Source organism: Dioscorea cayenensis, chromosome 11 (genome assembly GCF_009730915.1).
Source record: "Dioscorea cayenensis subsp. rotundata cultivar TDr96_F1 chromosome 11, TDr96_F1_v2_PseudoChromosome.rev07_lg8_w22 25.fasta, whole genome shotgun sequence".
Taxonomy (NCBI): domain Eukaryota; kingdom Viridiplantae; phylum Streptophyta; class Magnoliopsida; order Dioscoreales; family Dioscoreaceae; genus Dioscorea; species Dioscorea cayenensis.
This window is the reverse complement of record NC_052481.1, coordinates 3,342,557-3,370,278: the sequence shown is the minus strand read 5'-3', so window position 1 is coordinate 3,370,278 and position 27,722 is coordinate 3,342,557. Positions and strand designations below refer to the sequence as shown.

Here is a 27,722-nt window from a genome sequence, read left to right as displayed (position 1 = left end):
TGCAATATATGAAGAAAAACAAAAAAAAAGTTAGGGTATATCTGTCCAAACAGAAGGCAACATTGCATATTTAGGGTGAAAAAAATTAAAGGAAAAAGAGGAACTCAAAGACAAAAACATAGGAGTTCAATGATGGAACAAAACAAAAGGACCACACAAACAAAAGAGATGCCAAGAAGTTGGTGTCCACAACCTGGCTGTCAAGTCTAAACATGATTATTTGCTAGGCAGGTAGATGAAAGGATGTGAAAATGAAGGTAAATTGAGTCTTCATACCTCGGTCAAATCCTCACTAATCTGCTCTATTCAAATCCTCACTAAAAATTCATAGGTCGGAAGGTTTGTTCAATAATAATTTCCAAAAAAAAAAACAACTCTTTTTAGGTTTAAAAGATCAAACAAAGAGATAAAAAAATTTAATGAAGACGATGATTGGGAGCAATAAGAACAAATAGAGGTTACCTTGATGGAGAAGCAGAGGTCGGGAACGGATTTGCAATGGTCTGAAACCCTAAGAAAACCCCTCAATTTTTCCCAAACTAAACCCCAATCAACCACCAAAACTTAAAACAAGAAAACACCAAAAAAAATCAAATCAACAACACTACAAAATGAAATTCATAATCAAATGACATAAAATGGTAAAATGATCACCTACCTTAGGAACTTGATCAGCTTCAATTGTGAGAAAGAGGCTGAAACAGATAGAGAGAAAGGAGAATGGCAATTGTGAGATAGAGGCAAAAGAAGATAGAGAGAAAGGAGAACGGCAATTGTGAGAAATAGGAAGAAAAAGATAGAGAGAAAAGAGAACGGCAATTGTGAGAGAGGAAGAGTAAGATAGAAAGAAAGGAGAACGACGGTGTGGATAGAGAAATAACTTAACCTCCGCCAATGGTTAATAAAGCTAAACTAACTTTCCAGTGTTTTCTCAAAACAACGCCGCCAATTAAAACGTTACTGACATTTATTAAAAACAAACGCCGCTACATAAATTTTATTTTCATGGATAATTTTATTTCCAATCTTGCCAATTAACTTCGCTGCGTTTATCACAATACACGCCACCATATCATAATAAATTACCGGCTCCTATTAAAAAAATGCCGCGAAATTAAATATATATTTTTCTCGGGTTAATTTCTCCAATATCGTAAATTATTTTGACGGCGTTGTTTTAAATCAATGTCACTAAATAAAACATTTGCCGGTGCCTACTAACAAAAATGCCGCTAATTAAAATAAAATTTTCGCTCGTTATTTCCTCCGAATTCGTGAATTAATATTGCGGCGTTTATTTCAAAAAACGCCTCTAATTTACCGGCAATTTCAAAATACAAATGCCACTAATGTAAATCTATTTTCATGAGATAATTCTTTAAATCTAGGAAAGAACTTGGCGGTGTTTATATCAAATAAACGCCGCCAAATAAAAAAAATAGTGGCTTTTATTAAAAACACCGCAAAATAAGCACCGTAGAAGCCCAACTTTGGTGTAGTGATAGTGTTGTACAAAATATATGTTTGTATTGGTTGTTCAATGATAAGGTCATCCTAGAACATGTGTAATCTTTGTCATTGAGATAAGATAAAGAAGAAACAACGAACAAATATAGAGTACAGCAAAATCACGCCAGTGCAAGAAACAACTTTGAATAACATATAAACACAAGTCATGCCACAAGTATAATGTAAAACATAGAAGTATGACATGTTTATTGAGTTAATGAAATGATGTCAGCATATGCGGGAACAATAACTGCCAATCAATGCAACAAATTCTAGGGTTAAAAATATATTGAAAGTTCATTTTAGTATAATATATATTAACTTAATTTCTCAATATAAATAATATAAATACAAATGCACAAATCTCATTTTAAATAGGAAGGGCCTTTTCCTGCAAACTTATATTAATAAATAAGATTGAATTGTTGATACAAATAACAAATTAATTACTGTATTAATACCTACATGTAGCCAAAGTTTTTGATTGAGAACAATCTAGGTGCCCCTTAAAGTTTCCCTAAAAACATATACGGGACTGTATCACTAAAAAAAAGTTGGCAAATAAGAATGCAGTTCAAAGCGTACACAATTCAAAGAGTGTGCAAATGCTATGACTATCATCGCACCAGCAGACTTATCACTTCCAAGAACAGCCTAATCCAGAGGTTGAGACTACAAGCATGTTGAACACTGTTGTATGTTTTTTAAGGAGCAACACAACATTCAAGAAGAAGAAGAGTATCTTTTCTTCACATCTATCAATTGGATATCTGCAACACATACATAGAGAACACACCACATTGGCTTTTGTGATGACATAATGATCAATACAAAATATTCTCTCATAAAATAGTACATTTAATATGGCATCTAGCACACAAAAAATAAAGAGACAAGACCAAACACTACTGAGATATAAAGACTTCTCCAATTGGTTGATTCCATACAGGCACATTAATTGCTGCTATCATTGTCACAACTCCTTATTTCATATTGATTGCAGTTTGGGGACCTTCACTTCCTTTTATCTTGGTATTTGCATGATATTTTTCAATCATTCCACAACACCCTCCTTTGATTGAAAGTCACTTACACCTAGCAGCATTCTTGTATATATATACCGTTGAGGATCAACACTCCTACAACACTGGTGACACTTGAGAAGGTTCAATTTAACAGTGAAGAAAAGAAGCAAAAGATAGAAGAAGATGATCAGTTGTAGGCTATCTCTACTGAGAGGAAAAGGTGGACTATTCAAAAGTAAAAGCAGCAACCAATGAGCTTCTAGCTCTATCTCATTAATATATCAAAAAGTAAACATCAAAAAATTACAATCAACTCTTCCAGGCTTTTCATTGGCCATAACTCTCCACCCAACGTATCCTCATTAGGTTCTCACCTTAACATAGATACTATTTTATATTAGCTGCTTTAATTCAGCCACACTACACTGAACACCCCAAGTACAGAGATATTGACTTGGTCCACTCTTTCCCATGCAGTGTACTCCTTCGCAGGCAATAATTAATATTAGGAGCTTACCTCTCATAGAAGTCATAAACCCACGATCACTCAAAAACCTTAAGCAATGTTTTAAAGATTAGGCAATATAAAAGGACCCATACATTGTATAGTTTCATAGAAAATTACTTGCACACAAGTAAAATGTGGGGGTTTTTTTTAAAGATGTCTTAATTAAAAACTATATCTCTTATATGTCATTATAAAATATTTTTTATTTATTTATATACCCTTGTATTTTAAAACTAATTTATATATTTTATAAAACTACAAATTGATTTTTATTTATTTTATTTTCTAAAAAAATCAAGTAAAGAGGGTAAAATTTTTGGTTAGACTTGCAATTAAAGAGGTTGAAATGCCTTACCATACACACTATGTTTCCTTCCCAAAGTCTCAATCACTCATTAGGAGCCGGTCAAAACTCTGATATTTCATATGAGAATCAAATATTTTACCATTAGGTCATTATCATGGTAGAAAAAACCATAAATATTCAACAAATAATGATTATTTCCAAATATTCATTTATTTATACTTACTCATTGACTCATTAGTTTCTCAAATACTAGTAACTTTACAAGAGAGTAGATCTCTCCCAACTCCCAACTAGAAGTTTTTTTTTAAAATATTTGCTTAAGCTACACAAACCTCATTAGTAAAATATTTATTTTTAACTAACATTTGTTAAACATTCAACCCCAATTAAAAAATTTATCCTCCAAACAAACTTAACCAACAAACTCAAATCCAATATTAACATTAACTCAAACCAAACAGTAAAATATAAATATACAATTTTAATTCAAAAACTTCAAAAAAAAAAAAAAATCTTTTCCACAACAAACTCAAACCAAAAACAACTTCCTAGTTACCATCACGTTTCCCATCACGGTCCCATCCCGTTTCTCTAACACGTCCACCCCTTCTAAAAACGCGTTTCCCCGATTCCCATAAAGAAGATGGAACCCTTGGCCCCTTTTTTATTAACCGCTGTTAACCAGCAAAGCCCTTTTTATATAAATTTGATCTCTTATTTTCCCGAGTCTTGAATCTCCCCCATCGCTTCTTCCCCCTCTTCGTCTCCTCCGAAACCCTCATCTCTTCACCTTCCCCAAAACCCTAGCCCTAGAAAACCCTAATCCTTCCCCTCCATGGCCGCGCAGTCGGTGGCCAACAACCTCTACGAGACGGCGTCGCAGCCTGACACCGCCGGTGACGCCTACACCTTCCTGGAGTTCAGCACACAGGGCGACGACTTCGATTACCACGAGTTCCAGGAGCTTTCCCAGCCGATCCGTTCTTCTTCCTCCGATCTACCTCCCCAGGACTCGTCCCCCCTCCCCTCCCCCTCTGCCGCATCGGCGGCCGCATCCTCGTCGTCTGCGGGTAAGGGACGGGGCGGCGATCGATCTGTGGCCGTTGATGCCCTTGCTACGGGGATTAGCGGTCTCAATTTTGAGGAGACGGTGGGTGATGAGGAGTTTGGGAAGGTCGGGTTCACGGAGCACGCGTGCCGCTATTGTGGGGTTCAGAATCCTGCATGCGTTGTGCGCTGCAACATGCCTTCTTGCCGCAAGTGGTTCTGTAACTCCCGTGGGAACACTTCTGGATCGCATATCGTCAATCATCTGGTATTCCCCTTGAAACCCTACCTCCACATTGCCTTTTCTTTTTTTGCCTTTCTGGATTTTGGATCTGTTTGTCATTGATCATTGTGTTATTGGATATAGATAGGGGTACAACAATGTATGGGTTTGATTTTCTCGTGTCCATGAATCTAAGGTGAGAGGATTTTGCAATGAAAGTGTGAAATTCGGGACAAATTTGAAGGGATTGGTATTTAAAGGTTCCTGATTATTTTTAGGTGTTGTGGTGGATTAACTAGCATTTGTTTGGAGTTTTGAGACAAGATGTTAGGGTTAGTTGGGAGGACATAATGATGCTCATTTTTGGTGCCCTGGGTTTGATTATCGTCTTTTGCATAAATTTGAATAACTTGTATATCACTAATCAAATCACCTACTGTTGAATATGCATGATTATTATGGTTTTCTCTTTTTTGTTCAGTTCTAATACTTCGTTGTTTTTTACTTTTTGTTATCATATGTGAATCTGACATAGCATGCATCACTAGTATTCACTCTGATCGAGTGAGTATGAAATTGAGTGCTGAAAACTGGGTTGGTATAAGAATCATAATCACTGTTTGGCATAAACATAGCACCTTGATGAAAACCGTAGTATTTCATTATATACTCTTTTTTTTCAATTACCATCTTCACGAGCTGTCTCATACAAACCCTTGTGTTTATTTTTCATTAAGCTTTTGAATCATCCGATCCTGAAAAGCTGATAGATAAAACAGGCCTTTTCACTGTCATTAGTTTTGTGTTCTGTAATGGCTAGCCAAGTTCCTAGAAATTTATCTAGAAGGTCATCATTTAGAATCTCATTTGATTCCAAATTTTTAATGTTTGTCTGCTTAGTTGGTCCTTCTGGTTGAGTATTCTGAAAGCCTAATAGCCTATAGTTTGAGTTCGACTTCCATGTGTCATATTTAAGCTTCCGACTTCCATTTACTTCAATCTAAGTCAGCAGGTTCACTTTATTATGGATCTGAACCAAACTTTTTTATGGTTTCTACCTGCAGCAAGATCTGTTTCTTGGCTTATCTGCTATTGTATTGAACATTAAATTATGCTATTAGAGTAATAAATAATAATGTTGCCATTTCTTTATTTTATCTAGGTTCGAGCTAAACACAAGGAAGTTTGCCTCCACAAAGACAGTCCTTTAGGAGAAACAATTCTTGAGTGTTATAACTGTGGTTGCCGGAATGTGTTCCTGCTTGGGTTTATATCTGCAAAAACAGAGAGCGTGGTTGTTCTTTTGTGCAGGGAGCCTTGTTTGAATGTGAATGCATTGAAAGACATGAATTGGGATCTCAGTCAGTGGTGCCCTCTAATCGATGATAGATGTTTTCTCCAGTGGCTTGTTAAGGTTTGCCTTTTCAATTTAATATGTATCTATTCACTTTACCTGGCTTTTCCTTCTATCCTAAAAGGTTGCATTCGCCCCCAGATTCCTTCTGAACAGGAACAGCTGAGGGCACGCCAAATCAGTGCTCAACAAATTAATAAGTTGGAAGAGCTTTGGAAAACAAGCCCGGATGCTTCTCTAGAAGATCTTGAGAAGCCTGGAGTTGATGATGAACCCCAGCCTGTGGCCCTAAAGTATGAAGATGCATATCAGGTTCTGTATATTACTCTACTTTGGAAATCAGGTTAGTGGTCTGTTGTTTAGTTTCTTGACACGATTCTTACTGAGGTTTTCTGTTTACAGTATCAAAATGTATTTGCACCACTTATTAAACTTGAAGCTGATTATGATAAGGTTTGTATTTCAGTTTTTTGTTGTTGATGACTATACAAAGTATTTACTTGACCTTCTTGCATTTGCACAAGAAAAATTTGAGTTTTAATCATTCTTTGGGGTAATGTTTATCATGTTCTTTTTATAGATGATGAAAGAGTCACAGAGTAAAGACAATGTGACAATTCGTTGGGATATTGGCCTTAACAAGAAGCGTGTTGCTTACTTCGTCTTTCCCAAGGTTGTAGAGTTGAAGGGGCATGTGTTGTTTCTTCCTTTCTAGTGAATGTTGCTTTTTTTCTCTTCATCTTCTTCTGTTTTTTTGTTGGTTAAATGGTTGTGCTTATTTGTATCTCCATAAAACGTTTTCTGTAAAACATTCCTGATTTATGTCAGAAAATATGTGACTTTGTAGGAAGATAATGAACTAAGGCTTGTTCCGGGGGATGAGCTCAGGCTGCGATACTCAGGAGATGGTGCCCATCCTGCATGGCAATCTGTGGGCCATGTGGTATGCTTTGTTTTACATATTACCTTATAATGGTCTCGAGTGCAACCCATATTTTTTCAAATTCAATGAATCCAAAATGTTCCTTCTGCAAGTATCTTCATTGTGAATGTTTTGATATCTTTTAACATTATCTCTTACGTCTGCCTTCAGATCAAATTAACTGCACAAGAGGAGGTTGCTCTTGAACTTCGCGCAAGTCAGGTTGCATTGAAACTTGTGGATTTTTTGGCACTAGCAGAAACATGTTTGATTCTCAGATTATGCTAATTTTTTTTTTTTACTTTTTCAGGGTGTCCCTGTTGATGTGAACCATGGCTTTAGCGTAGATTTTGTGTGGAAGAGTACTAGTTTTGATCGGATGCAAGGGGCAATGAAAACCTTTGCTGTGGATGAAACCAGTGTCAGTGGGTAAGCTGTGAGCTACTTGCGATGCTAATACATTTTGTTGTTTATGACTTGCAGGATTCTGAGTTCATTATGTTGTAATTATTTCTAGTTGTAGTTCCACGTATATAGTGTTTTTTGTACCAAGTAATTGAGAGATTGTATTCTCAGCTTGCTTCTCAGATCATTGAATTGTTTAGCCAGTTTTGTAGAACAACACCCCTAGTGTTGTACATTTCAATTGGTACCCTGGGATTATATTAATAACCTTTATACTTGCTGGCCCTTTTATTCTTCCGTAGTTCTCTAATTTCTGTGTTTATTATAATACTTTCCAACTGTTCTATACTCATAACTGAATTTCAGGTTCCATTGGAGATATTAGTTATTTATAATTGCTAGATTGCTTATGTAATGTTGATTTTCTTTCTTACAGGTATATATACCATCACTTATTAGGGCATGAAGTTGAACTTCAAGTAGTCCGTAATACACTCCCACGGCGTTTTGGTGCCCCTGGCCTTCCCGAATTAAACGCTTCCCAGGTATGATTTGTCCTATTAATTTCAGGTTGTAATTAGTAATGACATGCTCAACATCTTGAAGCGGAGCTATTTTTGGTTCTCAGTGGTTCTTCTTGTTTCTTATGGAGGATTCTCTTTTGCTTGTGCAGCAAATTGATTAATGTTTTCCCTGCCATACTTGTCTGTAATGCCTTGTCTTATTTGTGGCTTATTGTTACTCAAAGATAATATAGACTTTGATTGGCATACTCCAGTTTGATAGTATTGAATATTATTGCTTTTTTCATTGTAAAATCGTTCATTTTACATATTTTACATGGTTTTAACATTGTATGAGAGTTCACTGTATAAGATATTTGTTGCTTTATGGGTAGGTTTTTGCTGTGAAGAGTGTCCTTCAGAAGCCAATTAGTTTAATCCAGGGTCCACCTGGTACAGGGAAAACTGTCACATCTGCATCCATTGTATACCACATGGCCAAGCAAGGCCAGGGGCAGGTACATAATTTTCTTTTAAATCATATTGTGGCATCCTGTACGTTATTCATGATTCCATTGTAATTTGGCATTTTGTGCAATTGCAGGTCCTGGTTTGTGCTCCAAGTAACGTTGCAGTTGACCAATTAGCGGAGAAGATAAACACAACTGGATTGAAGGTAAAATATTTGTCCTGATTTTTGTTTTCTTTGATGATATATTAAGTTGTCTGCAAAGTCATGAGTTTGTCACCATTCTAGTAACAAAATATCGTATCTGGAAAAAAAATTGAAGCTTTATGATTCTGACTTACCCTTTCATTGTGCTCTTTTCAGGTTGTTAGGCTGTGTGCTAAATCAAGAGAGGCTGTGAGTTCACCTGTTGAGCATCTAACGCTTCACTATCAGGTGTCTTCCATTTCCTATTCTATTTGCTTCCAGGATTTTAAGTAGTATGAGTTATATATCTAATTTGTATTATATGACTCACTTGCAGGTTCGACATCTTGACACATCTGAAAAGAGTGAACTTCATAAGCTTCAACAACTGAAAGATGAACAAGGTAGCTTGTCAATTTTTTTGAACATGTACTTATTGTGAAAATCTGGTTGGTCACCATTTTCATTTCTGCAAGCATGCAAATATAGGCATAACAATCTTGAGACAGTCATGCTTTACTACCTACACGCTGATATGAAGCCTGCAGTCACATCTTGTTATTTATCTTGGATGTACTGTAATGTTATACAATTGTTTGTGGGCTATGATCCACTCCTGAGAAGTTCCTCTATGAAAGTTAATTATTATATACTGTTTTATTGTATTCGTTATTGACTTATCTATAGCAGTTCAGTTAATTTTTCTGATTCCTTACTCATTTGTAAAACTGCAACTTCAGAAAACTAACTTTTTTAACATACTTATCCATCCAATTATATCTTATTGTTTTTGACATCAATAAACAATGGGCATTGAAATTAGTCTATAAATTATCAGGGGAACTATCAAGCAGTGATGAGAAAAAGTTTAAGGCTTTGAAACGAGCTACTGAAAGAGAGATATTACAAAGTGCTGATGTCATTTGTTGCACCTGTGTTGGTGCTGGAGATCCTCGATTAGCTAACTTCCGGTTCCGACAGGTATGTAAACTTTCATATCTTGAAATTCCTAAAGCTTTTTATTACTAGGTGAAATTACTTTATTTCATTTTTTTTGTGTTCCAGGTTCTTATTGATGAGTCTACTCAAGCAACAGAGCCTGAATGTCTTATTCCATTAGTGCTCGGGGTCAAACAGGTAGCTGGTGATAGAACTATATTTTAATATATGTTTTTCCCCAGATACTCATCAGGTGTTTCTTCTATTCTAGGTTGTTCTGGTTGGCGATCATTGCCAGCTTGGTCCAGTCATAATGTGCAAAAAAGCAGCTCGTGCTGGATTGGCACAGTCTCTGTTTGAGCGCCTTGTGCTACTTGGGCTGAAGCCATTTAGATTGCAGGTTTGCATTTATATTCTATTGTTTTATTGTTTTAACTTTGGGGGACTGGTATGTCTGAAAGCAAATGGTTCACTTATGCTAGCAAGAAAATGGAAGTTAAATAAGTCATTTTAATTCTAATTGATATTTGATTTTTGCAAAGTTTTACTGAACTCCAGATATTTGATAGCTTCTCTGATGATTATTTCTGTTGCTTTCAAATTATATAATAGAACTATTTAATGATCCATTTCCTGTGATTTCGTCGTGTGATTTGTTTCTGCCTGCTAATGAGGTATTTTCAGAAACATATGCTTGGGCTATACAATTTTTTTTTCTTTGTTTTTTTGTGATGTCCTTCAACTAGTTTTGTTTCTTCTTTTTGTGAATGTCAAGACAATCAACCCCTAATTTCTTAACACACTTGAAATTGCAGGTCCAATATCGAATGCATCCTTCTCTTTCTGAGTTTCCTTCAAACAGCTTCTACGAGGGCACTTTACAGAATGGGGTGACGATAAATGAGAGACAATCCACAGGGATTGATTTTCCTTGGCCTGTTCCTAACCGGCCAATGTTCTTTTATGTTCAGGTAGCTTTGATGGATGTTTTCATCTTTTATCTTCTTGCTGCATGAGCCCAAAATTTTTTATTACTTTATATATTGGGGTAATTTTGGGGGTGATTTCTTATCTAGATGGGACAAGAGGAGATTAGTGCAAGCGGAACCTCATATCTTAATAGAACTGAGGCTGCGAATGTTGAGAAAATTGTAACAACATTTTTGAGGAGTGGTGTGATTCCTAGCCAGGTATATTTTTTCCCCCTTTTGTGTTGCATTGTGAACTAAACCTTTTTTGTTTTTGTACCATCCTTTGTTTTTTCTTTAAATGTTTTGCTTTGAAATTGTATAGATTGGAGTAATAACACCATATGAAGGACAACGGGCATACATTGTTAATTATATGTCTAGAAATGGAGCGCTCAGGCAACAGCTTTATAAAGAAATTGAGGTTGTTGCTTTACCCTGGCAGAAATTAATTCATCCATCACATTACATGTTATGATCCTCATGGGAATTTTTTCTTTATTTCTAGGTTGCAAGTGTTGATTCTTTCCAGGGAAGGGAGAAAGATTTCATTATTTTATCTTGTGTGCGAAGCAATGAACACCAGGTGGGGATTGTGCCTGTAAATGATCTTTTTCTCTTTTGCATGAAATTTTTTTTACTGATAAACTAGATTTGAAGTGTGATACATGTATATACATATGTGTCGTGTGCTTAGGTGTGTATGTATTGGGTATGTATATAGATCTGTTGTTGTTGTTGTTATCGGAGAGTTAGCAAATCACAGTTATTTAATAGATTACAGAGGAGGCTGAGGGCATTCATCCTGGTTAACTGCTGCTCCTCTCTCTTTACTTTACTGAAGCCTTCCATTGACTTTCATTAGCTGTTTGTGTTTATAACATTATTTGTTGTTGCTGTTGTTTTATTGTGCTTGTTGACCTTCTGGTTTTCTAAACTGATGTATTTCCTTCTGCTGACCTCTTCAGGGTATTGGGTTTCTTAATGATCCACGTAGGCTTAATGTGGCACTAACTCGAGCTCGTTATGGAATTGTCATCTTGGGGAATCCAAAGGTTTTGAGCAAACAGCCATTATGGAATAGCTTATTGACACATTATAAGGTTTGCATTAAATATTGTAAAGTCTCTTGTTTTGAGTTTGTCAGAATTTGTGGCATTCTGAGTACTTTGCAGTAGTAAGAATTCTTATGCTGATAGGTGGTATTTTGCCATTCAGGAACACGAGTGCCTGGTAGAGGGGCCTCTGAATAACTTGAAGCAGAGTATGGTGCAATTTCAGAAGCCAAAGAAGGTTAAGTCCTGTGTCATCTTGGATGTTGATTTTTTGGCCTCTTCTATTGTTATTCTAGTATCAGACAATTACTGGAAACTATTTTGACCATTTTTGCATACAAGCATTTTATGACATCTTAGGGAGATTTAATTATTTATAAATATATTTATAAGAATTTTTTTTAAATTATTAGTATGAATTAGATCAAACTTTTGTCAGCTCAAATAAAAATTTCCTACCAACCCAATATTTAAGAGGGAGGGATTGTTAGCCCACTTTTATCCATTCTTATCTAGTAAAAAGTGATTTGTTGATGTGATTAGAGGGCTTTCTTTTTAATGTTGGTCTGTGCCTGTCAAACAGATTTATAATGACCGCAGACTCTACTTTGGTGGTGCCCCTGGTGCTGGTCCTGCTGATAGCTTTGGGCCCATTGGCTCCACTAGCTCAAATGTTGACAAACGAGGTGGTCGTGCTAAAGGTAAAATTGTTCACATGCAGAGATATATCCTTGAATTTGTGGATATAATATTTGATTTTTGATCAATTTGTATAGCTATGACTGTGAAGTGTTTTAATGATTTGAGTGATATTTCTTTTTCCCAATAGCAGGCCACTCCTATATGCCCTTCGGCCCGCCAAATGGTACTCCTAAGCCAGGCGTGCATCCTGCCGGATATCCCCTCCCTAGGATCCCTCTTCCCCCTTTTCTTGGCGCTCCACATTCACAACCATATGCAATTCCAACCCGAGGGGCTGTTCATGGCCCAATTGGAGCTGTTCCGCAGGTTCCCCAACCAGGTAATAGGGGTTTTGGAGCTGGTCGGGGTAATGCTGGGGGCCCCATTGGGGGTCACCTTGTACATCATCAGCAAGCTTCCCAACAAGGTCTGGGTGGCATGGGTTCTTTCAGTTTTCCTCTGGATAACCCAAACACTCAGCCATCTGTTGGGGCTCCTTTATCTCAATCTGGATTGATGACTCAGGTAGCATCTTTGAAATCCCATTTTTGTCCTGCATATATCCAATGTAACATTAATTCTGTGGCTTTTGCATGGTGCTCTAGGTTCCAGTTCAAGGTCTAAGCCAAACATTTCATGAAGGATTTTCTATGGGTGGCATGTCACAGGTATTAATTACACTATTTTTATTTGCTTCTCTCTACTGTTAGTTTCATAATACCAAATCTATTATTATGCCAGGACTTTCTGGGTGACGACTTCAAAAGCCAGGGATCACATGTTGCATATAATGTCGCAGATTTCTCTACCCAGGTGCAGATTTAACTCTTTTCTTTCATTTCCAGGCATAACTTTACTTGAATGCAAAGCATTTTTACATGTTCAGTTGACCACAAAACTAGTTTGTTCTTTAGGCTTCACAAAGTGGGTATGGTGTTGAGTATGCCACCCAGGGACCACAAGGGGGGTTCCCTGCAAGTTATTTGAATCAAAATTCTCAACCGGGGTATTCGCATTTGGGCTCTGGAAATGACTTCATATCTCAGGTGCTTGAGCTTGTGTGAAAGTTCCACTTACTTGATAAATCTGCTAACCAAACAAATTAATCTTGACTGAAAGTTCCATTTCTGCTAGGATTACATGGCTCATGGATCACAAGGTTTATTCACACAAGCAGGATACAATGATCCATCACAAGGTGAATCTTCTCAGAGCCATTTTGGTGTGGCTGGCCGCAGTCCACTGCAATCACAGGTACTCATCCAATGAACTCTTGATTTGTTTGTGCAAAATTTCCTCTAAAACAATGCTAGAAATAACTTTTCAAGAGCTGATTATTCAGGGCTTGATGAACCCCCCTCTGCACTCACAGCCGTTCACCCAATACAACACCCCAAATTCACAGCCTCCGCAGCAGCAGAACCAGAAAATTCACTACAATGGATAAACTCCATTGCAAGCTTCCATTTTGATGGGTTATAATCTTTGGATTTAGCATCGCGGTTGTGCCATGTGCGTGCCTTTGTGCAAACCTTGCAGAGAGGAGTCAGCAGGTTCGAGTTGGTTCCCTCTATTGGATGCCTCCTAAATTTACTATAAGGACAGGATTGGTGGTTACAGAGGCCAAGGAAGAATGGCGACTCACCGAACTGCATGCTGCACAGTTGGCATAGCTGGAGCTGAGGAAAGGATTTGCCCAACCCCTCCGATTATCATATAGGTTTTTCCTATGATTTTATCGAAAGTAATCAAGTGCCATAAGGGAGTATCGAGATTGCATACAACAAAAATGTTATTGTGATTGTGGCCTTGCTCAATATCAATCGGTTTTTCTGCACATATACAAGGAAATGCAATAGTGGGTTTGTCCTCGCTCTCTGTTCGACATATCTACACAACAGCTGCAGTTATACCTTTGTGTACATCATCAGTCTTTAAAAATGGCAGGGCTCTTACACACTGATGTTTATGGTTTTTGATGTTATGCAGCTCATAGTTGAACTCCCTCAACAATGTTTTGAATGGTTTATTATGTGTTTATGCGCTGGGTGTTTTTATAGTGGGTTAAGCTCATCCATGATTTGTTGACCTAGCCTGACAAAACGGATTAGTTCATTTATGGTATTGATTTTGGTTTTCAGTTTGAGATTGGGATTTGAAATTCTTTCTTTGCTTTGTGTTTTCACTCTGGAATTTAATTGGCTTTAACTAAACGGTTCAGACTCTGTCTAGTAACCGAGCTTAGTTAAACAATCCTCTCTAGGCTTTAGGGGAGCTTTGGCATTGGCCTTTACTTTCAAATCAACCCAACAAGGTATATTTTGTTGGTTTTTTTTTAAAAAAACAAAAATGTATAGATTTATTGAGTCTCACAAAAATTTTATACCACTGTTAGGAGTCTTTAAAATGACGGTTGCTGCTCTTTTATATAAAAATAAATTTTATTAAAATATTGTTAAAGTTGGATATTATTTTTAATTGGTTTAGGTTAATTTGTTTTGTTATTTTTCTTAAATACAGCTAATCTTGGTTTAGTTTAGCAGCTCTTACAGCCTGAATTTTAACTTGAAGGCCTTTTTTATGAAGCTGAATAAAAAGCATCTTTTTTTCTGTTTTGTGTTCTGTTTGAGAAGAGCTACAATAGTTTCTATAAAAAAAATTTTAAAAATTGCCTGTGAAGGTGCGGTCTATCTAAAGCCGAATTGCATGAGTAGTTTAACTCTCAACTGCAACTCAAGTTACAATTAAACATCACTTCGAAAAAAAATGTGAGTTTTCCCGTATAAGCCTATAACTAGATTTACATTACATAACAATCCAACTTTACCTCCAAACAAACAAACCCTCTTAAATCAAACTACAAGCAACATCTTTAGTCACACCTTTCTCCTTCATTATCACTCGCACTTTAGCAGCATTACTCCACATCCCTGCCGATGCATATATATTCGAAAGCTGCACATAATGTCCTGCATTCTTAGGATCTACTGCAAAAATACGATCCGCAACAATCTCCCCGAGTTCAACATTACCGTATATATTACAAGCATTCAACAATGCCCCCCACACTGTCACCGCAGGCTCCATAGGCATGCTCTTTATTAACTCATATGCCTCCTCGACACCCCCTGCTCTGGCAACAAGATCGACAACACATGCGTAATGCTGATGCCTCGCTTCAATGCCGAACTCTCTCATTAGGTAGAAATACTTCAAACCTTCAGCGACCAAACCGGCATGATTACACGCTGAAAGCAGCCCAATGAATGTAACATCATTTGGTCGAACACCTGCATCTCTCATTCTGGTAAAGACTTCAATAGCTTCGTGCGCACGGCCGTGCCATCCGTATCCAATTATTAGTGCACTCCAAACAACCACATCCTTGCAAGGAATGCGATCAAACGCTTGATGCGCTCGAGCTAAACTCCCGCACTTCGAATACATATCGATGAGAGCAGTGTTCACAAACACATCTTTACTGTACTCACTCTTTGCAGTGTACTCCCCCATCCACTTCCCAAAATCTAAAGATCCAACTTGAGCACAAGCCGAAATTGCCGATCGTATCGTTATTGAATCCGGCTTCACATTGCTTGCAATCATGCTCCTGAAAAGCCCCACAGCTTCATGACAACAACCATTCTTCACATACCCAGAAATCATAGCATTCCAAAGAATCACATCTGGTTCAAGGACACAATCAAACAGAGACTTAGCCACAAGCACACACCCACACTTTGCATACATTGCAGTGAGAGTGATCAACAAGTCTGGCTCATCCTCAAACCCACCCTTGATCACCAACCCATGAACTGAGCTCCCATGCACCAAGTCTTCAACATCAGTGTATGCTTTCAGAACACTAACAAGTGATACAAAATCCGGCTTCACATCCGAAGAGCAACGCATGTCTCTGAACAATCTCAGCGCATGCAGAGGTAGCCCATTCTGAGCGCACCCTGAAATGACTGAAGTCCAAGAAACAACATTTCTCTCAGGCAAATGGTCGAACAGCTTGCACGCAACGGCAATGGCGCCGGATTTAGCGTACATTGCGATGAGACCATTGAGAATGAAAACATCAGACTCGAAGCCAAGACGTAGCAGATGACAGTGAATAGAAAGACCGGTTCGAACATCACGAAGAGCGCCGCAAGCCTTGAGGACAGCCGGAAAAGTGAAGCCATCCGGGGTGATGCCTCGCCAGAGCATCTGGGCATATAAATGGAGGATGGTGGAGAAGGATCCGTGATGGGAGTGGGACTTGATGAGGGTGTTGTAGAGGAAGACGTTTGGTTGGGGAATTTGGTCGAACAGGTTGTGGGCATGGTGGAGGTGGCCAATGGAGGAGGCGGAGAGGATGAACTTGGCGGCGAGGGAGTGGGAGGAGAGGAGGCCGGAGGAGAGGAGGAGGGCTTGGGCTTGGAGGAGATGGTGAGGTTGCGAGCAGGCGTCGAGTGTGGAGGAGATGTGGTGGATGATGGTGGTTTCATTGGTCGAGAGGTGGTTCAGTGCGAGTGTTCGGAGATGGCGAGGGGTTGATGTCAGTGCTGCCATGCATTTTCTCAAGAAATAATAGCAATGGAATTGCGCATTTAGTCACACACTTTGAGAAATAATTAAAAAAAAAAAACCAAAAAATAAGGAAAAGTTTATGTGTGTGTATATATATATATATATTTATTGAAGAGTCTTCCGGCTATTCAGTAATAAAAAATAGAGAAAAATATTTTATGATTTGATTATTAATTTTTTTTTTTTTACAAATAGACTACAAACGCCCCCATCAAATACCTCTATCTAAAGATAAATCAGTGCATGTGGGAGCATTGCTCACCGTGCACTCATTTTGCGCGTGAAGTGGGATTCGATCCCGGGTTTCCCGAAACGAATGCCCTACATAAGAGATGGTTGTTGGCTTATTAATATTTTAGTATCTATAGTTTTAACTATTTTCAAAAAGATACAAAAATATTTAATACTATTGAAAATTACATGAATTTATCTATTTTGTCTTTATTAAGTATAGTTTTTTAATATGGATTTAAAGACAAAAAGTAAATTTGTGTATTTTTTTAATACCATGTCAACAAGGATTAACATGGTTAAGTGTTTTGATATCTTTTTGTAAACGGTTAAAATCATAAAATACTAAAGTATTAACAATCAAACCACTCATATCAAATTGAGAAAAAGCAAACCACATGATACTTTAAAATAATATTTTTAGTCAAGAACTCTTGCATAAGGATGGAATCGATGGTTATCTTATTTTCCCCCAACTTAAATGTTGAAGATGTCCAACACATAAGAAAAAGCTAGGGTATATCGACTTCCCAGCTCTACTTTTTTATTCGCAGGGTCTAGACCGTCAACATTGGCTTAAAAACTTTTATACTGAGATGAATTTGAAGTTTTAAATTTGGTTTTTGTTCTTTTTTAACTTGTTGCTCTTTTTTGCATTAAAAAAAAAAGAGCAAATTTTGAAGATTTCCCATGACTTATTCACATCTGTCTTTTAAAAAATTAAAAATATTTATTAAAATAAAATACATATACAATAGTATTCAAGAAAATGAAAAACAAAAAACATAAAAGAACTATAAAGAAAGATATGACTTTTTTTTAGAAATAATATAGTTAAACCACATATTTAAATTTTTATAATTTTTTATTTAAGCCGTATTTGTTTTTTTGGAATTTGACGTTACTTGCAATTTTAATTATTTTACTGTAAAAAAACTCTTATTTTGCCGGAAAGATTTTTAAATGTTGATATAACTACAATTACTTCACCTAATGTATTTAGACTTACTCCTAAATTGGGCGTAACTTCAAATTCCATTACTTTATAACTCACTTAGGCCTTATGAGAGAATTACAAGAGGCCTGGTTGTAAGTTCTTTGAAGCATGATACCCCTAAAGCTTTTTGGGGCTGGGGTAAATAAAAAATATAATAAAGAGTCAAAAATTCCAATCTTTGATTTGCCTTTTTTTTATTAAAAAAAAATCATATCTTTTATTTATAATAATTTTTTGTTTTTCTATTTTTCATAATATTTTGTGTATGTATTTTATTTTAATATATATAAATTATTTATTTATTTTTAAATTATATAACAAGCCATAAGCTTCAATATTGATTCACCAATATATCCTTTGTTTATGAACTTTATTATTATTATTATTATTATTATTATTATTATTATTATTATTATTATTATTATTGTCCACAATATCTCACTTGTTCTAATGGGCAGGATCGTTGGGAGATAAACACATAATTATATATATATATATATATATTATACAATTACCCTGTTTTTCACTGATTAAAAAAAGTAAATTAGTAATCTTTGCAAAAGATAGTTGGCTACTCCATTCTTCTTTTGACGGTTCAAATTTTATTCCTGACTTGTCTCTGTGTATCTAAAAATTAATAATAATTAAAACTAAAGAGCAAAAAAGTGTGGTGACAGACCAAAATTTCGAATAGGTGATGTGCTGACATTTTTTTTAACTAAAACAATCATGTCTTTTCTTTGTAGTGCTTTTTTTTTAGTTGCGCGAATGCTTTTGTGTAAGTATTTTATTTTCATAAATATATTTCATTTATTTTTTAAAATTATATAACAAACCAGAAACGTCAAGATTGATCACCAGTATGTCCTTTATTATTATTATTATTATTATTATTATTATTATTATTATTATTATTATTAGTGTAAAAATCTTTGACCTATGATTGGTTTCTTAGACTTTATTGCGTGAGACACTTAAAGTTCTATGAAAGGGTATATCCCTCACGGTAAATATTTTGTATATATATACAAAGTTCAAATTCAAAACCGAGTATTTAAACACTCAAAACATCTATCACATTGAGCAACCTATGTTGGTAACTTTATTATTTTATATGATCCCAATTTTTCTTACTGTCCAACAACAATGGAATTATATATTTAATCACACTTTAGAAGATCTTAAAAGAAAATTATGTACAAAACCTTGAAGCTTAAGGGTGTATTCACCCAAATATGTACTAATTTTATCTTGGTTGTTCTTAATATTTAACAATGTATAGTGATTTTACCAAGAAACAAAGTAAATATATTGCTGATCGAATTATTTTCACACTAACCTAAATAGCACTATTAAATTAATTAAGATCTTTTACTGCAAATGAGAGTAAAACTAGCGAACATAATATGAAATAGAGAAGTCAAAGGATTGATAAAAGCAAGTGACCAACAAGGCATGCATTCATGGCATGAATGAAGAGGCTCCTTAATTACTGAAATCAAAGTACAGGATTCCAACTGCTGAGGCTTTGTTAGGTTAACAGTTTCATTAGAGTTTGATAACTAACCCAACCTACAAACCATGTTCTTTGCCATCATATATATATATATATATATATATATGCAATGGTGTAGCTAATGTTGCAGCTCTTTTGGAATTCAAACATGGGACCTCTTTTAATAATTAATTATGTCTACTAACTCCTTATCACTTTATTTATCAACACTAATCAATGAGATCATCATGAAGAAACTATTGATTAATTAATTAATTATTACATGTTGTGATATTTGTTTAATTTGGCACTCATGAGAAGAGTTAATTTGGTGGAGAAGTTGAGAGTTAGCTAATTATAATGGCTTGATACTGAATGATTAACAGCGAATTCTGTTAAAAGAATAATTTAAATTACTTATAATCTTGATCTTCCTCCCAAATATATAAAAAGATAACATGAAATAAAAAAAATATTAAAGTCACATGAAGATAGAATATATATCTTGTCCTAGGATGAATTTATAGAATGAAGTAATATAATAGAAAATGAATAAAAATCAAATAAATAACCAATCAAAAAAATATAGATCAAGAGGATTGACTATAAATTATTTTTTTTTTAAAAAATTCTTTCTTTTGGAACATAAAATACTAAAATAGCCTAATGAATAAGTAAGCATGTTGCACTATGTTTTTATAAATCAATAAATGTATAGTTATATATTGATATGGTGCATGTTTATTAATTAAAACAAGAAATTAAATAGCTTGCTTAAAGCTATATGCCAAGACAAAAGAGTTTCTCCACAAGGTTTGTCAACCAAAGATGATCTCATGGCCTAAGATTAGATCAATATATTCAATTGTTAGATAAATTAATAGGCAATCTAAGGGAGACGAGAACAATGACATTTCAATCATTTCTTATAGCAAATTATTTTTAATAAATAAAAATTAAAATAAACATATTTAAAAGAAATAAATGATTGAAATGAGAATGTTGAGATAGATGTTAAGTTCTAATGACCGATTAAAAAATATATTTGTTCAAAATAAATTAAGAATGACAATTATTACTAACAAATTAAGAGAGGATCATTTAAGATACTATGGATATTTCCTTAAATAATCAATAGGTGCCCCATAAAAAAGACAAAAGTGTTTTAAATGGCGATGCCTATAATAAAAAAGAGGTAAACTTCAAAAGCGTTTAACAGAAACTTTAAGAAATAATATATTTAAACTTATTTTACCTAATATTTTTGCTGTGATAAATAGAGTAACTTAAAACGGAAAAATTCATATATCCAATCCTAAATAATTCAACCGAATTTTGCAAACCGCATACGTATACATAATTAAGCATACCAAAAAAAAAATCCAATTAAGGACTAATAACAAATAGAAATCAATTAAAATGCAATTTAGCTACAGCAATATAATAATAAAGGCTTGTCTTTGTCCTTATCCATTTTTTTTTTTTAACATCTCCATCTAATTTTTTTTTTTAAAAAAATTTCTTTATTTTAAAAGGATGTTCACCATCCCATGGAGACCGTTAAAACGTGTACCGACTTTGATATTTCCACCCTCCTGCTCCCGCAAACCACGCCTCACAACAATCAGCGAGAAAACCAAACACAAACACAAGCAAACGAAAAAAAAAAAACGTGGAAGTAACGTAAAAGGAGCGTGACAGTAGCAACTTCGTGGAATGGCCCGCGCCCGTAATTTCAGCGAAATTAGTGGGGGATTTTTCATTATACGTTTATCCAGAAGAAGCTTCGAAAGGGCGCGCGCTTTTCCAGTGGGGACCACTTATGAAACCACCCTCGAGATTTCAAGTTAATTACGATTATAACCCTGCAAGCCATCGGTATAGCGTAGCAGTGTAGATGCTTCCGTCTTCGAGTTCGAGATCCAAACCCTCGCGCTCACCACCGGCACCGCTCCGGTGACTCCCCCGCCGCATCGAGGAGAAAGATGAAGATGCCGATGAGGCGAGACGATCGACGTAGTCCTTGAGCCATCCTCCCCTCCCTCCGGTGGATTCTAGCGGTGGCGGCGTCTCCTCCTTCACGGCATTCTCGAGGTCTCGTCTCACTCTCGCGGCCACGGATTCAATGTCCTCTTCTTCGGATCCGATCGAGAAGGATCTGGGGAGTGGAGAAGGGATTGGTGGAGTTGGGATCTCGAGGCCGGAGGTGGTGATCGGAGAACGGCAGAGAGGGCAGGAAGGGGAGGATCGGAGCCAGGCGTCGATGCAGGAGAGGTGGAAGGCGTGGCGGCAGGTGGGGAGGATGCGGAGCCGATCCTGAGGACGGAGGTGGGAGAGGCACACCGCGCAGTCGCCGGAGAGACGTGCGGCGGCGGCGGTGGAGATCGGGAGGGATGCAATCAAAGCCTTCGCATCGTGATCGGTTGTTGAGATGAAACCGGAGCTGGATTGAGAATTAGGGTTAGGGTTAGGGTTAGGGTTAGGGTTTGGGATGGGTGGAGAGGGGAAGCGGGAGAAGAGGCGGAGGAGAAGGTGGATGAAGGCGGAGGCGGCGATGACGAAGATGAGGATGGCGGCGATGATGAGGAGACTCGGGTTGTAGGATCCGGCGCCGGCAGACGGCGGAGGAGTGATCGGAGAGGAAGAGGAAGCAGGATCTTGAGAGGTAAGCATTGTTTTTGGTTGGTTACTTATGAATCTGTTTATCACAGCGCTTGTTTCTAGGTTGAAGGCATGACATTTAGAAATATATATAGAGTATATTTTTTTTATGCTTGTTTTTGTCGCTTATATTGCACGCATTGTGGTGGGGTTTCTGCATTAAAGTATGTACTAGATGAGAGTGAAGGTGGTAGTGAGGGTTTTAGTATGTAAGACAAACTGCTGGAGAATCTTTTTGGGAAGGGAAATATTAATAGTAGGAAAGGTGGGAGGCTTTTAGTTCAGGTTGGGTTGGAATTGTTGATGGGATATATAGGATATATTTGGACCTAGAATGTTGAGCAATTTTGATGAATAGGACACTTGGTTTGGTTTTCAACTTTGAATGGAGGTTTGGCACTTGGCGGTAGGTAGGGTTTGTGGTGGTAGAATAAGGCATGGTCCGCATGGATTAAGGTTAATTTTTTTTTTTAAATAATATCTTTCATCTGTAATAGGAAAAATCATAATTCTTTAAAAACCACCATAATGGACTTTAAAGTTTGTGTTATTGATTCTATATATATATATATATATATAACACAGTTCATCATGTGGAGTAGAAGAGTAGAGTGTCTCTAAATAAAATTGGATGGGTGGGATTTATTTTATTACTCTTACGATGAAGATCGGATGGTTTAGATGAAAATACTGTTTACCTTACTTTTTTTTTACTATACAATGGTTTATAAGAATATTGTTCATCCTATATAATACTATTCACAATACTAGTTAAAAATTATTGTTTACAAAAATGAATGATAACTGTTGGATTCAAATCCAATAATTGAGAAAGGGATGTTTGTAGATAAATTTATGTACCAACGTTCCTAGAATACCGGCCCTATATATATATACACACACACACAAAATATGGACAAGCTTCATGTCAAGAGCGTGCACAAACATAAAATTAATAAATTGCACACCTGTGTTCTCACCCTATGTGAATTCAGGTTCGAATTCATCTTTTTGGCAAGACATAGACACTTTACACAGGAGATTTGGTGCCAATAGACCAAGAGAATGTTAGTTTATAGATTTATTTTTTTAAAACTACGAAAAATGTTTTTATTTTTTTCTACCCTTTTTGATGAATGAAAAACAAAAATAAAATTGTTTGGTCGGTGTATAATAGTAATTATTGATATTTATAGTTTAATATTAATTTAGTTTGAAGTAATTAAAATACTGAGAAATTTGTAAATGCTAATATTGGTATAATCTAACGGTAAGACATATAAAGTCTTAGGTTGAAAGGTCGAATCCTTCCTCACATACGGTGAATAATATAACTAGTGACTCATCCATTTTGTTATAAAAATAAAACAGAAGGTGTACAATTCATTACCATTTCTATGAGACATATACAAACCATGACATGATATTATATGAAATTTTTCAAATTAGAATTTTGTGTTTGGATGAGGCTGAAATCAGATGCACAGCAGTTCTGTGAGATGATTTTAACCCATCAACGCCTCAACGCCCAGCTTTACATTTGCTAGATATAATAATATATTTCTCTATTCACAACAATGCATTTTTAATATTAAAGTTATTCAGCGAGTTAATATATATAGTACAAGGAAACAAGATATATTGTAGCTTTGGTACCTCAGATGGTGATTTTGTTAGGGGATAACCTTATATTCATGCAGCTAATTTAATGCCATTTCATTTTTGTTATTTAGGTCTCTATATATATCATAAGTGGATTTTAATGAATTAACAAACTTAGAAATTACTATGAATTAAAATAATAATAATAATAATAATAAAGTAACGTGCAGTGGGTGATGGTCTAAAGAAATTGACAGATGGTCATTCTTTGACTTAGGTTACATCATTGCCTCTAATCTTTTAGTCAATTTTAATAGTATATCATAAAAAATACTATATAGTAACCTATACCAAACTCCTATGAACATTACATAACATTTAAAAAAGTATAAGAGAAATAAAGTAATTAATATACAGTCTTTTAATATGTATATATAGTCATACAAATTTCTATCACCAGCCAGTCCATCAGTCATACTTTGACTCATTGAATCTTTGCCTCTAATCTTATATTCGTTTTGTCAATTTCAGTAGTATTTCATCAGGAATTATAGTAGCCTATATCATTTTAAGAAGATAGTACAAGAGAGATTCAGTAATTAGTAGTCTTTCTTTATATATATATATAGTCATACAAATTCCTATTATTAGCCAGTTCATGAGAAATTTATGGCTTTGTGTCTTTATCCAAATGAATAGACATTTATGTTATGTTATGTTTGTTCCTGTTAAAAAATCAGTAATGCCACATAGAAAACGTTTGCTGTGCAAACAAGGACACTTGCATAACTGGATTCCTTACATATATATGCCCCTGTTGAAATCTAAAATTACACAGTACCAAGTTTTTTTTTTGTTTTGTTTTTTGTTTTAATGTATACCAAGGATGCTTTACAGTTGGTTAATGTGTCAATTTATTGAATTTTTATGAAAAAGACGTCTTTACCCTTTGATTTATATATGTAGCTACACCTTAAATGTTAAATATTTAGAGATGGATATAATAATGTTTAATTAATTGGATAGGAAAAAAAATTCAACTTTCATGCATATGAAAATAGAAACTTTGTAAGGGTATGTTTGAAATTTGGGGTTTTCAGAAGTTATATATATATATATATATATATAAGAAAAATTAAATGTGTGTCTGCGTCTGCATTTTGATGAACCAGATTGGAGATTATTGGATCTGGTAATAGATTGCTTCCTATTTGTAATAATCATCTGAATAGCTTATTATATAATATATATATATATATATATATATTCAACTAATAATGTTGAAGCTCCTTTGCCAATTTGAGAATAGAGCCTATATATTCAACTAATAATGTTGAAGCTCCTTTGCCAATTTGAGAATAGAGCCAAGAGAAGGTTGGGATGTGAAGAGATTTAGGTCCAACCACAGCTATATAAGATAGTTTGTTCACCTATAAATTAAGTACGGCCATGTTGGATTTGGGTCTAGAGGGTAGGTCCAACAAATCCATTTATATAAATATATATATATATATATATATATATATCAATCTGAGATCCAAAAGGATTATCTCAAATAGATTTAACAATTATTATCCCTGTACAAATCTGGTTGTCTTCGCGTGGATAAACCATGTCTTGGAGACAGATATAGAGAAAGATTTAAGTTTTATAATATTTAGGGGGTATTTGATTGCAAGGAATGAAATCGAAAGAATTGGAGGAGAAATGAAAATGAGTGGAAATGGGAAAAAAATAGAAATGAAAACTAAAAATAAAATACAATAATAAAAATGACTTTTATATTTTGATGAATTAAATAATATTATATATTAGATTAAATGATAATTATTTTTTAATTATAAAATATTTTTAGTATTATTATATTTATATTATAATTAAATATTTTAATTTAAATTTTTATTTTAATAATAAATAAAATTATTTATTTAATTATTATTTGAGCTAGATTATTGTTCTAACTATTATTTATTATCATTTCATTTTAATTATTATTTTAATAATAATAATATTTTAATTATTATTTTTTATGTTAGGCATCCAAACACTAACAATCATTATTTATTAATATTGGGGTTAATTTTGTCTTTTCAACTGCAAGGAATAGGTAATCTTCCCATATTTAATTTAAATTAATTTATATTAATTATTATTTACTTTTATTATTATTATTATTTTTAATTATAATAATTAAATATTTAAATTATTTCATTCATGTTAATTATTATAAATAATTAGTTAAATTAATGAAATTTATAATTAAAGGGTAAATATGTAATTTATACTTCATTCCTTCCCATCCCCCCTCATTACCCCCAATTTTAGGGGGCATGAAAATGCATTTTCCATGGCCCCTTTAAACCCATTCCCAGAATCCCATTACTATAGTGGTGTACCCAAACATGGGCATGACACATATTGAACCATCAATCCATTATCAATCCCCTCTCAATCCAGATACCAAACGCCCCATATATTTTCAACCTGCAGAAGTTAAATTTTAAACTTGCCTTCTTAGTGAGACCACCACTTTATGCAACTAACTTAATACCCATAATCCAAATAGTTGTTGGTGATGTATATATATATATTGTGTATATAAAAAAAATGCTAATAGCTGTTTATCCCAAATAGTTGTTGGTGATGTATAAAAGAATTTCTTCATAATAACATGAGTTATTAAGATAAATTAAAATTAAAATGATATAATTATGTCTGAGGGTCAAATGGCAGGGTTAAAATAAAATTGTTTAAAATGGTTTGGAATGAAGAAAATTTTATATGAAATTTACTAAAATTTTAATTTAATTAAAATAGATATTAAAAATTCTTAATATTAAAAGTTCCTAATTAATTATTAAAATATTTTATTTTAAATTATCAAATCTTTTAAATAATAGAGAGAACCTTCAACAGATCTCTCATATCAAAAAATTCTTCTCATTCCATATAAAAAAAAAAAAAATCCTTCAAAATTTTCATATTTCTAAAGAATTCTTTTTTTATAAACCATTTATTTTTTTATCTAATAACTCATATAAAATTATCAAATTATCTTATCAGGAGAAGATAATTATAAATTTAGAAAGACTGATAATTTCGCAAAATAATATTATGGGACCTAATTGGGTGAACCCGTGTTTGGAATTCGCCAGTTTGAAATCTGTGCGCATTTAATGCACCTTATCTATCTTTAGTTTGCAATACGAATGGTTTATAAGTTTAACATATGTGGTAATGATATTGTGGACTTTTGCTGCAATTGAGCATGTGTTTGGGATAGGCAAAAATTATTTTGTAAACTTTGTGTTTGGTGGCTATACTAGAAAATAATGCCAGCGAAAATCAAAGAGGTATTAAATAAAAGAGAAGGCGACCAGTGAGCATGCTCGATAGTGACACATCAGGTCGCAGATGTGAAAGGGCTGGCCGTGAGTTCTGACATACGGTCGCCAGTGCTAGTCGTTTCAGATTGCTCAGTACGCCGCTGTCCGTACACATATTATTTTTGTCATCGATATATATACCGTGTGTCACTGGGTCCAGGTAATACTATAAAAAGTAGCCGACTTGTCACTTATGTGTTTATAAAAATAAAATAAGAGGTGAAGAAAATAGCTCTCTTTATATGTGTGTATATGTATAATTTCAATTATACGCAAGTCACCCGGTTCTTTTGCAACTTAAATATGTCAAACTAAATATATATAGGCATATATATATATAATGACTAACATATAAAAATATGATGCTTTTAAATAAGTTAAAAGTATTGGGGAGCACGAGCTTTATAGCTAAGTGGTATAATTTCACTTGCATAGTGGTGGCACATTTATTTGCTCCCAGGTTCAAATTTTCTACGGGTTGCTACATAATGATAATGGATCCCTGACGTACATAATTTTGATGCACTTTTCACAAAGTTAAGTGTGTGGTTGTTGCAGCTGCAATAATAATAATAATAATAATAATAATAGATGAAATAAATAAATAAATAAATAAATAAAGCATTATGAGCGCATGTGACTAAAAATATCCAACACAAGGCAAAAGCATT

At 34.7% G+C, this 27,722-nt stretch overlaps 3 protein-coding genes across 4 annotated transcripts; 1 reads left to right on the top strand and 2 right to left on the bottom strand.

Annotated features, from left to right (window-relative positions):
• The first annotated feature begins 4,063 nt into the window (after positions 1-4,063).
• LOC120271996 (regulator of nonsense transcripts 1 homolog) lies at positions 4,064-14,247 on the top strand. Of its 2 annotated transcripts, none has more exons than XM_039278695.1 (29): positions 4,064-4,664; positions 5,782-6,033; positions 6,115-6,285; positions 6,376-6,426; positions 6,554-6,646; positions 6,821-6,916; positions 7,067-7,117; positions 7,206-7,324; positions 7,737-7,845; positions 8,199-8,321; positions 8,408-8,479; positions 8,636-8,707; positions 8,796-8,862; positions 9,297-9,439; positions 9,524-9,595; positions 9,669-9,797; positions 10,213-10,368; positions 10,474-10,587; positions 10,691-10,789; positions 10,874-10,951; positions 11,334-11,468; positions 11,584-11,658; positions 12,004-12,121; positions 12,253-12,626; positions 12,707-12,769; positions 12,843-12,914; positions 13,016-13,147; positions 13,236-13,355; positions 13,444-14,247. In XM_039278695.1, the coding sequence occupies exons 1-29, from the start codon at positions 4,185-4,187 to the stop codon at positions 13,546-13,548; spliced, it is 3,741 nt and encodes a 1,246-aa protein (XP_039134629.1). In that variant the 5' UTR covers positions 4,064-4,184; the 3' UTR covers positions 13,549-14,247. The 2 variants fall into 2 exon arrangements, with proteins under 2 accessions (XP_039134629.1, XP_039134628.1); XM_039278694.1 differs by having other exon boundaries at positions 12,250-12,626.
• A 540-nt stretch (positions 14,248-14,787) lies between these two features.
• LOC120271936 (pentatricopeptide repeat-containing protein At3g12770-like) lies at positions 14,788-16,728 on the bottom strand. The gene has a single exon (XM_039278620.1). The coding sequence runs from the start codon at positions 16,659-16,661 to the stop codon at positions 14,949-14,951; it is 1,713 nt and encodes a 570-aa protein (XP_039134554.1). The 5' UTR covers positions 16,662-16,728; the 3' UTR covers positions 14,788-14,948.
• A 4,339-nt stretch (positions 16,729-21,067) lies between these two features.
• Positions 21,068-22,127, bottom strand: LOC120272539 (E3 ubiquitin-protein ligase ATL4-like). Its single transcript, XM_039279380.1, has one exon. The coding sequence runs from the start codon at positions 22,073-22,075 to the stop codon at positions 21,260-21,262; it is 816 nt and encodes a 271-aa protein (XP_039135314.1). The 5' UTR covers positions 22,076-22,127; the 3' UTR covers positions 21,068-21,259.
• Positions 22,128-27,722: the final 5,595 nt, after the last annotated feature.